At 40.4% G+C, this 15,860-nt stretch overlaps 1 protein-coding gene across 3 annotated transcripts in view; it reads right to left on the bottom strand.

Moving 5' to 3' along the window:
- The window catches only part of LOC122560022 (bactericidal permeability-increasing protein-like), a 120,531-nt gene that overhangs the window by 65,778 nt on the left and 38,893 nt on the right, over positions 1-15,860 (bottom strand). For 2 of the 3 annotated variants that reach the window (XM_087994956.1, XM_087994957.1), the window contains exons 2-5: positions 14,583-14,702; positions 7,929-8,043; positions 3,828-3,956; positions 3,022-3,177 (exon numbers count right to left, since the gene is read on the bottom strand). In XM_087994956.1, the coding sequence (XP_087851082.1) occupies positions 3,022-3,177; positions 3,828-3,956; positions 7,929-8,043; positions 14,583-14,702 (520 nt within the window). The remainder of the gene's footprint in view (positions 1-3,021; positions 3,178-3,827; positions 3,957-7,928; positions 8,044-14,582; positions 14,703-15,860) is intronic. The other variant, XM_087994958.1, reaches the window with a different exon arrangement.

The raw sequence follows: 15,860 nt of genomic DNA, 5'->3' as shown, positions 1-15,860 counted from the left end.
CACTAAATGATAAATGATTGAATGTGAACATACGAGATATAGTTAGCAAGTTTGTAGATGACACCAAACTTAGAGGTATAGTGGACAGCGAAGAAGGTTCCCTCTGTATACAATGGGATCTTGATTAACTGAGCCAATGGGCTGAGGAGTGGCAGATGGAATTTAATTTAGGTAACTGTGAAGTGCTGCATTTTAGAAAGACAAATCAGATCAGGACTTACATACCTTAATATAAAGGTCCTGCGAGTGTTGCTGAACAAACAGACCTCGGAGTGCAGGTTCATAGTTCCTTGAAAGTAGAGTTGCACGTAGTGAAGAAAACATTTGGTATGCTTTCCTTTATTGGTCAGAGCACTGAGTATAGGAATTGGTCAGAGCACTGAGTATAGGAGTATAGGGTGGTCCTGTTACAGCTGTACAGGATATTGGTTAGGCCACTTTTGGAATGTTGTGTGCAATTCTGTTCTCCCTCCTATCAGTAGGATGTTGTGAAGCATGAAAGGGTTCAGAAATGATTTACAAGGATTTTGCCAGGGTTGGAGGGTTTGAGCTATGGGGCAACTTTTGGTGCATGTATTGAATGAGCTGCCAGAGGAAGCGGTGGAGGCTGGTACAATTACAAAATTCAAAAGTTATCTGGATGGATACATGAATAGGAAAGATTTAAAGGGATCTGAGCCAAGTACAGGCAAATGAGACTGGATTATGTTCGGATATCTGGTCGGCATGGATGGGTTGGACCGAGGGTCTGCTTCTGTGCTGTGCATCTCTATGACTCTGACTCTCCTGTTTATTTTTGTCATACAGGGCTCTCTGATTGGCCCAGGTTAACAACCTCAATCAGGGAACTCTTATTCTATGAGGTCCACCTGACTGACATTGTTACGATCACTACAGATTTGTGTTGACAAATATTACCTTTGCTCAGGATTCTCAGGTGCTAATGGTTGGCATGGACACAGTTGTCTCAGTGAAAAAACTGCACCTTAAATAAGTTACAGTTCCAATTTTACTCCCTTCCCTGCATGCTTACAGTTAACTGAAGTACACTAAACCTCCCTGGATACTTTTATGTTCAGGTTTTCCGGTTGGTTTGATATTTTCCACGTGTAGATATACTATCTGGTAGGAGTTCCCATCATGCCCAATTGGAATGCCTCCAGCTTTGAGGATTCAGTACCGTATTTTGGATTGTGGGAAGGACAAGTGGCTTTCAACATTCTGACTTTGCTGAATGCTCCTTCCCTCATCACCTGGTTTCAGAAAGGGTCAAATGCCAGTTTTGTCACCAGCTTTGACTTGTTCCCCTCTGTTTGGACACCAGCCTGGTCCAACTACAGCAGAAAGAGACTATCTCTCCTCATGGATAGTAATGGAACCTTGGGTCATTGTTTCGGTGAATATTGCAGCAATAATTGCTCAAAGCTGGTTACCTGTGTTAGAAAGGTTTCAGTGTGAAAGAGTTTCACAAACCTTTTCAAGTAGTTGCCAAGAGGTATAACTTTAAGGAGAAACATAATGGACTGATTTTTTTTCAATTCCCTCACAAAATGAAGTTCATTTCGGAGCATTCCATGAGTCCAGAGTGTTTGGACCAGGCCAGTGATATGATTTGCTTATTTAAGGACATTGGCCCAGCCTGATAGGCCATACACTTGGAACTGAGGACAGAGGAGAAAGTGAGGTCTGCAGACGCTGGAGATCAAAGTTGAAACTTTATTGCTGGAACAGCACAGCAGGTCAGGCAGCATCTAGGGAACAGAAGATTCGACGTTTCGGGCACATGCCCTTCTTCAGGAATGAACTGAGGACAGAGCCATCTCTAAGGCCTGACCGGCCTCCTCAGTACCATATTCTCACTGAAGTCCAGCCTTAAGGTTTGTTGCCAGCAATTTTGGGATAATACTGTAAATAGTTGTGCCATCAGTCTCAACCTCAGGAAACTGAAGGGAAGGCAGGAATGACTCTCCAGCCTTGTTACCATGGCATCATCTATTCATAATGCATGCCTCTCTCCAACACCTTGGGGGTAACTCTTAAGAAATTCAGGGATAAGTAAAGGGAATGAGGACGATGTGTTACATTTGGCATTAATCTTATTTTCCTGACTTTTACACAGGGGAAACCTGGTTTTCTTTGGAGAGTGATTGCAAGAAAATCAGGCTCAATTTCTTGACAAGTGAAGTCAGCTCTCATCTTTCCCAAGATGAAAAAAAGTCTGTTTCTTTTTTAATTCTTTTGGTTACTTTGACCTTCTTAACGAGGAAGGTATGAGGAGTATGGTAAGAAAAGGGATGTTTTTCATTAAACTAAGAACACGGATGAAGAACTTAAAAAAAAAGACAAATAGTTTGGATATTATGAATGAATAGAAGGGTAACAGTTCGGTGAAGTCAAACTTATATTTTCTCTTCCTGTAGATGATAAATGGTAGAGAAGACCTGGGTGAGATAGAGAGCATACCAGAGTTAAATAAAAATCTGGCAAGGAATGATTTTTGAGACCAAGTGATGCTATAGTCTCTATTTCAATTATTAGAGTTTAACAAAGAAATTATCATCTTGAGAAATGTGTTTAGAATTTAGGAAGAATAGAAGAAAGTTTGGAGGATCATGAGCATATTGGCTCTATACAAAACACACAAAGACAAATAAGTCTGCAGTGAGCTAAAATGTTTTATGAGGCATTTCGAAAAGGAATTGGTTAATCCATACATGGAGGTGGGAACTGTGGATTGGTCTTTCAAAAATCTCATGCAGTCATGATTGAAGTTTATTCTTGATTACCGAGCTGTCAAAGATTTATAATGCAAACCTCACAGAACATATGCATGCTCAATGGTTATTACAGCTTCAACATTAGGTGTTGATTAGTAAACTGACCATGAAATTTGCTATAAAAACATAAAAAGCTGGACATACTCAGCTGCCTGGTAAAACTTTGAAAATCATAATACAAATGCAAACTTTTCCAATGACATCTGAAGGACACATGCAGAAGTTAGAGAAAGAACACAGTTACCTAGCTCTTCCTGATGCATAAACTTGGAGTTTTGAGATGCAGCTTGCACAGTCCATCATTGATACAATAGGCTTGCCTGTATTATCTTTGCCAAACTTAAGGTAAAATGAGATGGCAATGCTCTTGATCTGTGCCTTTATAGTACCAGAGGTCCTGCTGCAGTGAAAAAAAGTAAGCTCTATAAAGGTCAAATGTTAAGTCTGGAACTGAATGCTCAAACTATTAATCTTGGTTAACAGGAAACAAAATAAACAAACTCAATTACTCAGTTGGATAAATCATGAAATTAGGTTTGCAGAAAGATGGCAATATCCTGACATTAATATCTTTCTTATAAGTTATGTGGATCATTGTGCTCTCAGATTACCTGGGACTACAAAGACTTGGCCAAAAAATTAAAAGAATTCCCTTGGCATTAAGTCACAGCTCTGTTTTTTCAGCTTTCATTTATAACTGGAGGCTTAAATTCCATGGACTGAAAATTTGTGGATTATGACAGCTTATTGTGTCTAAATTCTCTGTGGTTCATCAAACTGTTTCTGGAAACTGGGACTGAAGGCCTGAGAAAAAGGGGATGTGATGACCACAATTTGACAAAAGGGTGGGATAATTGCTCACCTGGGACAGCTGACACTGGTGACATCAAAGTTGCTCAGGCCATGGGAAGTCTCTTAAATTAACTGCCAATTGTAGCTCAGTAAGCAACAGTTGTATCTCAAATGTAGTCCAAAATGAGAGTGATGTCAGCCAGCATAACTGATCCAAATCACAATACTGTAATTATTTTTGAGGTAAAGAATACTTACAAAATATTTGCTTTGATCTGCCAGTTACCATTCGTCTCAATGTAGCCATTGGACATATCAACTTTCAGTCCCAAGTTAGGGACCAGAATGATACTCATATCTGGTAAGTTCACATTACTTATAGTAATCCTGGAAAAAAAAATTCTTCTGAATGAATTGTATTTATCATTTGAGCAATATGGGTATGCAGTGTACTCAGTCTTGATTTCTACTTAAGCTACAGTTCGTCAGTGGCATGAGCTAAGAAAATAATGTACATCTTTGTGCAAGAGGATGAATAATGATTCACAAATTGCAATTATGATCCACATTATGCAGATTCATGTGTGTATATATTAAAAAAATTCTCAAGTTGGAGTGGTACATTTTCATATACTGCGTAAATTGAGTTGTCAATTATGTCAGTTAAGTCTTGGCTTGTTGCTATGGTGAACAGTGGGAAGACATAAGCTATTGTTATTGCCACTTGACATAAACCTTACTCCAATGCCAATAACGGCTTTCGCTTCTCTCTAATTCTGAGCAAAACATGATTGGAATGGTGCAACCATCTTACCTTTAAGCTTTCCAACAAAGCCCTTTCCACTATTGATGCTAATGATTTAAATTATCAGTCCATCACCTTCCACTATCAATGCTGTCAGTCCCAACTTATCAAAACAAAGCTTCTGTTTCTGTGCTGTTTCTTCTACTCTCCATTCTAACTTGGTTTTCTGACATAATAAGTTCACAGCTTCCTAACCATGCAAATTCCTCCAGTTATTTAAACAATCCTACATTCTTCAATCCGTGGACTCTGGTCTTCTATGCAACAATTCCTCCCTTCAGTCCACCAGAAGAAGCAAGGTTTTAACTGACTTAGTCCCACTTTCCCTCCATAAAATCTTCCACCTTTGTTTCCTTTCAAAATCTTGGAAAACCTTCTCTTCTTTGGTTCTTTAGTGACCTCTGTTAGTCTTTCTTCCTTGACTCAGCAATTAGACATTGGTATTTTCTTGTAAAGTATCTCGAAAGGGTTGGTATGAAAATTTGCAAGCAGATGTGCTCTTTTAGTTTCTTTTCAATTGTTTTTTTTTGTCTGTGTTACATCATTCAGATGATACAGTTCAAATTAATCCATTCAACAACATTTGTAATTTAAGTTTTGATACCTGTGTGCAAGGAGGTTTAACTTAATGAAGTTATTTTAGAATCACAGAGTCCCTCAATTGTGGAAGCAGGCCATTCAGCCCAACGACCATCAAGAATCTAGATCTACCCTATCCCTGTAACACTGCATTTCCCATGGCTAATCCACCTAGCCTGCACACTATGGACAATTTAGCATGGCCAATCCAACTAATCTGAACAACTTTGGACTGTGGGAAGAAACTGGAGCACCGACAGAAACCCACACAGACATAGGGAGAATGTGCAATGTCCACACAGACAGTCGTTGGAGGGTGGAATCACACCCGGGTCCCTGGCGTGGTGAAGCAGCAGTGCCAACCATTGGGTCACCATACCACCCTATGGTGGTGACTAATATGTGATTAATTTTAGGTAACTAATAATGTAAAAGCAAACATTTGAGCATGCCAGAAATCAGAAAACGGAAAATGCTGGGAATAGTTAACAAGCAGGTCAAGCAGCATCTGTGGAGAAGGAAACTGAGTTAATGGATTGAATTTTAACTACCCTTTGGTGATGGGATGGCCTGGGGTGAGTGTAACAGCTATGTATGAAATGCCTATTATTCTGACTTGTGCGTTGCAGATGTGGGATAGGCTTTGGGGAGTCAGGAGATGAGTTACTCGACATACTATTCCTTGCCTCTCATCTGCTCTTGTAGCCACTGTGAGTCCAGTTGAGTTTCTGGTCAATGATAACCCCGAGGATGTTGATAGTTGAGGATTCAGTGAAGGTAACGCCATTGAATATCAAGGGGTGGTGGTTAGGTTGTCTCTTAATGGTGATGCCACTGGGTGATAGTGAGGATTGCAAATGCTGGAAAGTCAGGGTCATTAAATGTGGAGCTGGAAAAAGCTGTCCTGCTCTTTCAATGCTGCTTGACCTGCTGTACTTTTTCCAATTCCATATTTTATTGACTTTTACTGGTGACGAAGTTCTGTTATGCAAATTATAAGTCAAGATGTTTAAAGATGTGCAGGAACATACAGGGCCATTTGATAACACTGCACCCAGAATCTGGGAGCTTTGACTTTAATCAATACCCATTATCATTATGAGGTAATTTGCCAGAAGCTACTGTCTCTGTTAACAATTCAGATGCCTTTGAGGGTTGGCCTAAAGATATATTCTGAACAAGCTGTTCAGAGATGTTATTACACATCTTTTGGCCAGGGAGTACTTGAATCCAGGCATCTGAGCTCAAAGATAGAGCTCTATCAATAAACCATAAGTGCCCCTAATCTGAATTTATTGCAGATTTTTGAGAAGTCCCCACCAGAGTGGATTGAGCTGAAACAATAGATCTGCAAATCCAAATAGAACACAAGGCATTTGACAAGACATCTCTGTGGGGTGGCAGGTGGCTCAGTAGTTAGCCCTGATGTCTCACAGCGCCAGGGACCCCGGTTCGATTCCATCCACCGACGACTGTCAGTGTGGAGATTGCACATTCTCCCCGTGTGTGCGAGGGTTTTCTCCCACAGTCTAAAGATGTGTAGGTTAGGTGGATTGACCATGCTAAATTGCCCATAGAACCTAGGGATGTGCAAGTGGATTAACTATGATAATACAGTGTTCCAGAGATGGAATTGGTCTGGGTCAGAAGCTCTTCAGAGGATTAATGTTGACTCAAATCGGTTGAATGACCTACTTCTATACAGTAGGGATTCTGTAAAAGCATTGTCACTAAACAAGTGGCCGTTGTGTTGGAGGTACTGTATTGACATGCAAGGGTCAACCTGCATTTTTCTTATATTTGTAAGTGTTCTCACACACAACTAAGCAGTTTTTTTTCCTATCACCAAATTGCCTATGGTTTTCTTTCACCTAGTAATCACCAGCAATAATTTACCAATATTTTCCAATTGATTTCAATTCTGTGAAAAAAACCTGTTAAGTGCAATGAAGACCATCAATGGTGAGGGAGCGGGGAGGGGGTAAAGTTCAACCTGTACAACTCTAGAGTTGCCTGAGAACAGGTGACCACTCTTTGTACTTGCCTGGGTTCAAATCCTATCTGCTTTCGACCATAATATGCCTGAACAGGTTGGCTTAAAAAAAAAGCTGGGTATTCCCCCACCCTTCTAACTCCATTTTAATTTAGTCCCTTCTCCCTCTCTCTACGTTGCCTCACTTTTGTTGTTGCACTGTCCCAATGGACAGCGCTTATAAATTTTTTTGCTTATTAAAGACACGGGAAAACGTAGAAAAGAACCATTCGGTGGTGTGTAAACACGTCTCTGGGTAGAAAAAAAATCTGTGCTTTCAGTGGGAAGGTGAAAACTGGTGTTGTAAAGTATAGATTTACAATAAAACCCTTATAAATCTGTGAAAATTGTTTGCTGTCTAATTCAACATAGAGGTAACAATCTGATTAACCGACACCATTTACTTGCAACACGAGAGAAAGGACCCCATTTATCATAAGCCCTGGCAGCACCAATTACAATATTAGAATGCTGCTTAGAATTTTAACGTTTTAACTTCAACCAGTTTGATTTAACATAATATTTGCAATATTGGGTATCAAACAGAGAAAAAGAATTACAAATCCAAAATGGTCAAAAATGATTTACATTCCATTTGATGGGGTAATTGGAAACTGGGTTATGTAAAGCTTTTGCTACATGAGCATTTTAATATCGCGACATAAGTTAGGAGGTAGTGGCCTTGACTCAGTTCTTAAATCTGAAGTACCAACGTCTTAAAATAAATTATATTATTGTTGTTGAGTCAGAAAAGTAAAGTAGACTTTACTATTGTTTTATTGGAAAATTCTATTTCCTCGCTCGTGCTATTTTATATAATAGCCATTCTTGATGTTGCATGCTTAAGGTAAGCTGACTCTAATAATATATAATAACAGCATGATAATAAGATACACCCACACTCTTTAGACAATTATTATCAAGGAAGCTATAATTAACATACCTATTTATGTTGTATTGAAGTTGATGTAAGACATTGGTGTATTTGATGCCCGAAATGTTTGGAATTTCCATATTGAGCAACCGATTTTGCAAAACAGACTTTACAATCTGACAACCTGAAAAACAATGTTACCAATCTTTTTCAAGTAATTTGAAATGTTAGGGTGGATTTTAATCTTCATGATGTGTTGTGATCGTCAAAAGTCTTCAGCAATTTTCCTGAGTCTTCCCTATCAGAATCACGTGGGGATCTAATTTCCCTAACAGGCACAAAGGATATTATTATATTGTAACATTCCAACCTTTGCTACTAGTCTCTGATTCAATGACCATTGTAGAAGGGCTTGGAAACATATCGGATTTTGCAGTCAGTGATGCAGAAACTTCAAACACCATTCACTCTGTTGCCCACAATCTGCGACATTTTTGAGCGAAGCTAAATTGGAAAGCTCTTCAACCAGCTAGATTGGAGAATTCTCACTGAAATGCAGGGCAGAGTTTTAAACTAAATTGGATATTTAAATTTGGGTCAGATAGAGGTGAATTAAAGTCTTCACTGAGATTCTTGACCTCAACTTCCCAATTTCCTGGCAATTCCAATGTCCCACTTCTAGGCCTAAGGATCCTTGTTTACTCAGGCCTCCACTCAACAACAGCAGTGACTTTTGTTGATTTCAACTGTTAGATTGATAGTATCTTCCAAGGCGTTTCATGATTGTATTATGAGCAAACCTTGGCACTGACCGTGTAAGCCAATATTGAAGGAGGTAACCAGACTGGTTAAGAAAAGCTTAGGGCCTTAGCACCTGAATGACCAATCACCGATTGTGAAGAAATTAAAATCAAGAATGTACAAGAGGTTGGAACTGATTTGTAAATAGTTATGAGGGTTGTAGAGATGGGCAAGATCTCACAGATATAGGGGAAGGCAAGACCACGGCAGAAATTGAAAGCAAGGATATGAATTTTAAAATTAAAATGTTGTTCAACTGGGAGCCATTGTAGATTAATGAGTCAGTAACGAAAGTTATCTCAGAGTACAACGGGACCGTGATCAGATGGGCAAATGGGCCAAGGAGTGGCAGGTGAAGTTTAATTTAGATAAAGGTGTTGCATTTTGGTGAGGAAAACCAGGGCAGGATCTATACAGTTAATAGTAGGGCCCTGAGGAGTTTGCCAAATAAAAAGACCTAGGGGTGCAGGTGCATAGTTCATTGAAATTCAAGTCACAGGCAGCCAGTGTGAAGAAGGCATTTGGCATGTTTGACTTCATTGATCAGAACACTGAGTCTAGGCTTTGGGACGTCATGTTGTGGCTGTACAGGACATTGGTTAGGCCACTTTTGGAATACCACATTCAATTTTGGTCTCCTCCTATAGGAAAAATGTTGTTAAACTTGAAGGAGATCAGAAAAGATTTACAAGAATGTTACTGGGATTGGAAGGTTTGAGCTATTGGGAGAGGTTGAACAGTTTGGATTTTTCTTCCCTGGAGTGGCGGAGGTTGAGGGGTGACCTTTTAGAACTTTATAAAATCATGAGGGGCATGGATAAGGATAAGATCCAAGGTCTTTTTCCCAGGTTATGGGAGTTAAAATCTAGAGGGCATACGTTTAAGGAGAGAGAGAAAGATTTAAAAGGGATTTGAGGAGTAATATTTTCATGCAGAGGGTGGTGCGTGTATGGAACAAGCTTCCAGTGGAGGTGGAGGTACAATTACAACATTTAAAAGGCATCTAGATGGGTACATAAATAGGAAGGATTCAGAAGGATATTGGCTAAATGGGACCAGTGCAGCAGGTCAGGCAGCATCCAGGGAACAGGAGAATCGACGTTTCGGGCATAAGCCCTTCTTCAGGCTTATGCCCGAAACGTCCATTCTCCTGTTCCCTGGATGCTGCCTGACCTGCTGCGCTTTTCCAGCAACACATTTCCAGCTCTGATCTCCAGCATCTGCAGACCTCACTTTCTCCTCCTAAATGGGACCAGACCAGTTTAAAATATCTGGTCGAGGTGGATGAGTTAGATCGAAGAGTCTGTTTCCGTGCAAGTCTATGACTCTATGAGTCCATTGTCAATTCCCATTGACACTGATAAATTTTGAGAACATATTGAGGGCAGCACGGTGGCACAGTGGTTAGCACTGCTGCCTCACAGCGCCAGAGAGCCGGGTTCAATTCCCGCCTCAGGCGACTGAGTGTGTGGAGTTTGCACGTTCTCCCCGTGTCTGCGTGGGTTTCCTCCGGGTGCTCCGGTTTCCTCCCACCATCCAAAGATGTGCAGGGTCAGGTGAATTGGCCATGCTAAATTGCCTGTAGTGTTAAGTAAGGGGTAAATGTAGGGGTATGGGTGGGTTTCGCTTCGGCGGGTCGGTGTGGACCTGTTGGGCCGAAGGGCCTGTTTCCACACTGTAATCTAATCTAATCTAATCTAAATTTGAATTTCCAGTGAATGACCTGAAGGAAATTTAAGACAAAATTTTAGTTCTGGCCAATCATCAGTCAGAATTGATAGCAAAGCACTTCATTACATGATATTAACATAAATTAAAGAGGCAATTTAAAACATAATTATTTTATGAAACCTCACATTAATAACAGAGTTAATAGGACTTTGTAAGAGTTGGAAATGTGTTGTATTAGTTCAAGAGTACAAAGGGAAGAATGAGAGCGGCTGGTTAACGGTGTGTTGAAATAGCTAAGTCTATAAGTAAAAAGACTGTTGAAGTTTTTAAGCATTTGAGCTGAGTAGAGTGAGAATATGGATTTTTGCCCATTATGGCAGTCAGTTTTAGTAACGGCATGGCAATGAGTTTGAAAAACTTGTTCCAAAATAATGGTCCCTTCTCCTCCCTTCAATTATCTCCCCACCCTTCAAATTTCATATGTCTTCCATACCCTCAAATACCATGATCCCCTTCCAGATCGCTGCATTTCAGTCAATGCCAAAACTCAAAAATATTTATAAATTCATGATATCATAATATAGGACAATATCAAAACATGGACATTTGAGAGGAATTAGAAACCTATGAAAAGCAAGTTGAAAAAGATAGTTCCCAAAGTCAAAGTTACAAAATATAACCTGTAGCCCCAGGTAGCATGCATCCTTTTAGGTAAAACAACATGCATTTCGCTGTTACAAGGTTAAAAATCACACAACACCAGGTTATAGTCCAATAGGTTTATTTGCAAATACTAGCTTTTGGAGCGCTGTTCTTTTATCAGCTACCTGATGAAGGAGATTCGCTCTGAAAGCTAGTACTTGCAAATAAACCTTTTGGACTATAACCTGGTATTGTGTAATTTGTAATGTTGCCCACCCAAGTCCAACACCAGCACCTCCACATCATGGCTTAGATGTTACAGGTAGGAATTGATGACCATGTTTGATTTCGGTGTTCATAACAATTGTTCTGAACTTTGTTGGTACATAAATTCAGGGAGGAATGAGGGAGACTAAATGGAAACACAGGCTGTGTTACATCTGCACCAGCTGCATGTGTGCCAAAGACTCTACATGTGCTTCAAGCAAATAACCATATCTGGAAAGTCTAAGGGGAGTAGTGCTCAGCCAAGTCCAGGCAGGCATCCTTCAGAGGTTTTCACTACAGTAGTCAAGGGAAGCCTCCAATATTTATCCAGGGGCTTGGGCATGGTCATTCAACTACTCAGGCCGGTCATGGACAAGGGGTCTGTATTTCTTCTGTCCAGGGAGTGGGCCCTGGTTAGCCGACGAATCAGAGCTGAAGAGCTTTATAGGTATCAGACAGGGGTCTGGTCACCCATTACTTGGGGCTAAGGCTGTCAATAGGGTGGGCCACAGTCAGTCCTGAGAGTCTTTCTATAAAAGTCAAGGAGTTATCCCGGGTTGCTGCTGTGCGTGGCAGATTGGAGAACATAATTGTGCAGATTAAGTCAGAATACTGGGATGTAGAGAGGATTACAATAGTGAAGAGGGGATGGCATCTCAATTTTGAAGGGAAGAAATAGTAGATCATGAAAGGGAAAGCAGTAATGCTGTAGGTGTTACTGGACTATGGAGACTGCATTGATCTGGTTGACAATCTCTGACCAGACTGGCAGGGTCTAGTGTTGTCACTGCCTTTGCTGGTCCTGGGGGACCAAACTCATTTGTCCTCTACATTATCACATCTCCCGGAACTGCAGGTCCCTGTCTGCAAAGCAGGGCACCCATTTCCTTTTGTCTACCATGGATAGGGCAAATATCGCCAACTGTGAAGGATGGCTCTAGATTGCCAGCATTCTGGTGAACAGTGGCCTTGAAAAGTTGGGATCAGCACCAAGGATCCCAGAATATCCATACTGGTATGGACTTCCTGCTGTAACAAATGGGAGAATCAGATGAGAGGGGTTCCACAGGGCATGGCACCTAGCTAATGAGGCAAGTCTGCAATGATTGCAAAAGAAAACTTGCTCAGATTCACTGACAGAAACCTTCCAAGAAAACTGAAGAAAATGGCATTTGGCTGATTCTGGCAAAATGCAGTCCATGCAGTGAGAGGAATAATATTGGCTTGATTTCCCTCCTGCCAAATGATGATGGTCAGCGCAGAGGCTCCACACATCACTCTAAACTCTGTCAATGTCCTAGTTCATCTATCCTCAAAGTAATCTCACCAAAGGAATGTCCAGGAATTAGATGCGGAGATGGTATAGGTGGAGATGTGGAGGGCGGCACGGTGGCACTGTGGTTAGCACTGCTGCCTCACAGCGCCAGAGACCTAGGTTCAATTCCTGACTTAGGCGACTGACTGTGTGGAGTTTGCACATTCTCCCCGTGTCTGCGTGGGTTTCCTTCGGGTACTCTGGTTTCCTCCCACAGTCCAAAGATGTGCAGGTCAGGTGAATTGGCCATGCTAAATTGCCGTAGTGTTTGGTGAAGGGGTAAATGTAGGGGTATGGGTGGGTTACAGGTCGGTGTGGACTTGTTGGGCCGGAGGGCCTGTTTCCACACTGTAAGTGATCTAATCTAATCATAATGGGGTTATTTAGGAGGTGGTTTTTCTGGGATTATTTAGGAGGCTATAATGACTTTGAAAAGGATCCCAAACAACGCTAATAGTCCAACAAATGAATTTTCTTTGATGCCTAGTACTCTGTTGTGGCAGGAGCTTAGCACTTATCAGCTTCGTGACAAGATTTCTATTTTACATGCTGATTTATTTGTATTTCTACTTCACTTTATGATATATGTCTGCAACGTAATAAATGTCTGCAATAAATACTATTTTGTAGTTCATCCTGAAACATATGAACAGCATAACATTTCTCCGCCCCCACCCCCTTTCCCCACTGAACAGATGAAGATTATAAAAAGGATAGGTAATCCTTAAAGTTGCTTCCTGCAAAAGCAGTGGATCATCTCTGGCATATGCCACACTCCTTTAAGTGAGTTGCTTAAAATTAAACTTTGGTTTATAGGTGGCATGATATTCCCTCTGCAAACTCCCTTGTTATCGTGAGAACAAGTGGAGGTTATTGCAGAAGAGAATTCTAGAAAGTGCAATGTAAATGTAGGAGGACAAATGTTTAGCTACCACATTGGAAAATCTTGTTTAACATTGCTGAGGGAATGGAGAGTCAGGTTTACCTGATTTCACATTGATTTCCATTTTTCAAAATTGTTATCTTCCACTTGAATACCAGAAATGGGGGTGATTGCAGAGCAACTGATTATCAAGCTTCACACAAAGCAGATATAAAATGTTTTAGAAAAACGTTATGATTTGGAGATGCCGGTGTTGAACCGGGGTGTACAAAGTTAAAAATCACACAACACCAGGTTATAGTCCAACAGGTTTAATTGGAAGCACTAGCTTTTGGAGCGCTGCTCCTTCATCAGGTGGTTGTGGAGGACACAATTGTAAGACACAGAATTTATAGCAAAATTTTACAGTGTGACGTAACTGAAATCTCTCTCACAGACTTAAGACACACACACACACTCTTATGTGCATCCTCTCACAGACTTAAGACACTTTACACACACACACACGTATACACTCTTTCTCACACTCACAACTCCCCACCCTAGCCACACACACACACAAACACAAAAACTCACATGCACACATACACTTATACATTTGTGGGGTGAATTTATACTTGCAGAGTTACATTGTACTTTGCTCAAAAACTGCATGAATCCATGTAAGACTCTGTTAACTCACTTTTTAGACAAGAATCAGTCTAAACATAATGGCACAGACAGGGAACACAGGGGGCTAACACCTTCAACATATTATCTGGCTGACACCAATTGTTACAGTTAACCTGAGAATGTAACTTTTAAAAAAAGTCTTGTGATTTACATATGAAAGACATGAAACTGTCATGGTCATTCTAACAGATGAGAGACTCTACAAACAATCAAGGTATTTTTCAATGTATAATTTCAGTTACATCACACTGTAAACTTTTGCTATAAATTCTGTGCCTTATAATTGTGTTCTCCACAACCACCTGATGAAGGAGTGGCACTCCGAAAGCTAGTGCTTCCAATTAAACCTGTTGGACTATAACCTGGTATTATGTGATTTTTAACTTAGAAAAACGGTGACATTCTATGCACTTCAACCTATATGCACATATGATCAATATAAATTATTAAATGTTATGTTGTGATTACGTACCATAATTAATTCCTCTGCTGGTAATTTTTCCTTTAAATCCAGGGTTAATGGCACTCACACTGACTGCGTGGAGAAAAAAAGTGCAGAATACAAGGTCTCGAGTCCACTTCATCATGAAACCTTGAGTTTAAAAGTTAAAATTCATATAACCAATCATCAATTAATTTCATTAAGGCTCACTTTATTGGGCATTGAATGACTACCATCATGTACCTCTTGGCAAAGAGCTGGCATGTGCACAATTACTATTCTTCGCAAGTATGCGTAGTAAGCAGGTCATCAATCAGCATGTAATGTTATCTAACACCAATGCTGCCAGCATCCTTTCAATATCCTTGCACTACTGAACACACATTCAGCATCACGGAGGGCTCGTTCAACAGTATTTAGAGTGATTATCAACAATTTACATGTTAGTTGAAGACTAAATTCTTCTGGCTGTTGTTTGATTTCACACATATGTGGTAGTTTGTCTTGTTCTTGTAAATTGCAAATGTCTGCAGGTAATTGTGTGGCAAAAACTGAAGGAATTTGTACTGATTCCAAGACTACTGCTAGGTTTACCTAGTCAAGGAGTTAACAAGAAAAGACACTTGTCTTGCATGAACAACAATATGATAGCAACCAAATAATCTGTTTTAGTAATATTGGTTGAGGGATAAATATGTCAAGTTTGGTTGAAAACTGTGTACCAAATGTTTGGGAAATAGAATCCCTACACCCAATGAAAACAGGCTCTTTGGCCCAACAAGGCCACACCAACCCTCTGAAGAATATCCCATCCAAACCCATTCCCCATTACTCTACATGTACCCCTGACTAATGCACCTAACCTATACATTCCTGAACACTATGGGCAATTTAGCATGGCCAATACACCCAACCTGCACATCTTTGGACTGTGGGAAGAAACACATTCAGACACGGGGAGAACTTGCAAACTAGACACAGTCACTTGATACTGGAATCGAACCCAGGTCCCTGGCGCTGTGAGGCAGCTGTGCTAACAATGCCACCCCCAATAACTGTGAGCAAATGACAAAATGCAACATTTATTTGGTGCATGTCAAACATATTTACTGGTTAAAAGACATTGCATGCGAGGAGAATCTCCATGCTTGAAGCTCCAGGTGACAATAGAAAAGAATGAACCTTTCCTGTCAAGAGTTATTAACTGGATTTATTGTCTTTGGCAAAATGTCTGTGATATTCTGCACTCTTTGAATGTTTGCAATCCAGGGAAAATTCTGTATAGTTTGCTATTGTGACAGAGAAAGC

Source organism: Chiloscyllium plagiosum, unplaced genomic scaffold, assembly GCF_037043375.1.
Source record: "Chiloscyllium plagiosum isolate Xiang-an unplaced genomic scaffold, Cpla_swu_hap1 HiC_scaffold_15, whole genome shotgun sequence".
Lineage (NCBI taxonomy): Eukaryota > Metazoa > Chordata > Chondrichthyes > Orectolobiformes > Hemiscylliidae > Chiloscyllium > Chiloscyllium plagiosum.
Note: the sequence above shows the minus strand (reverse complement) of the source record. Positions and strands in the feature narration are given on the sequence as shown.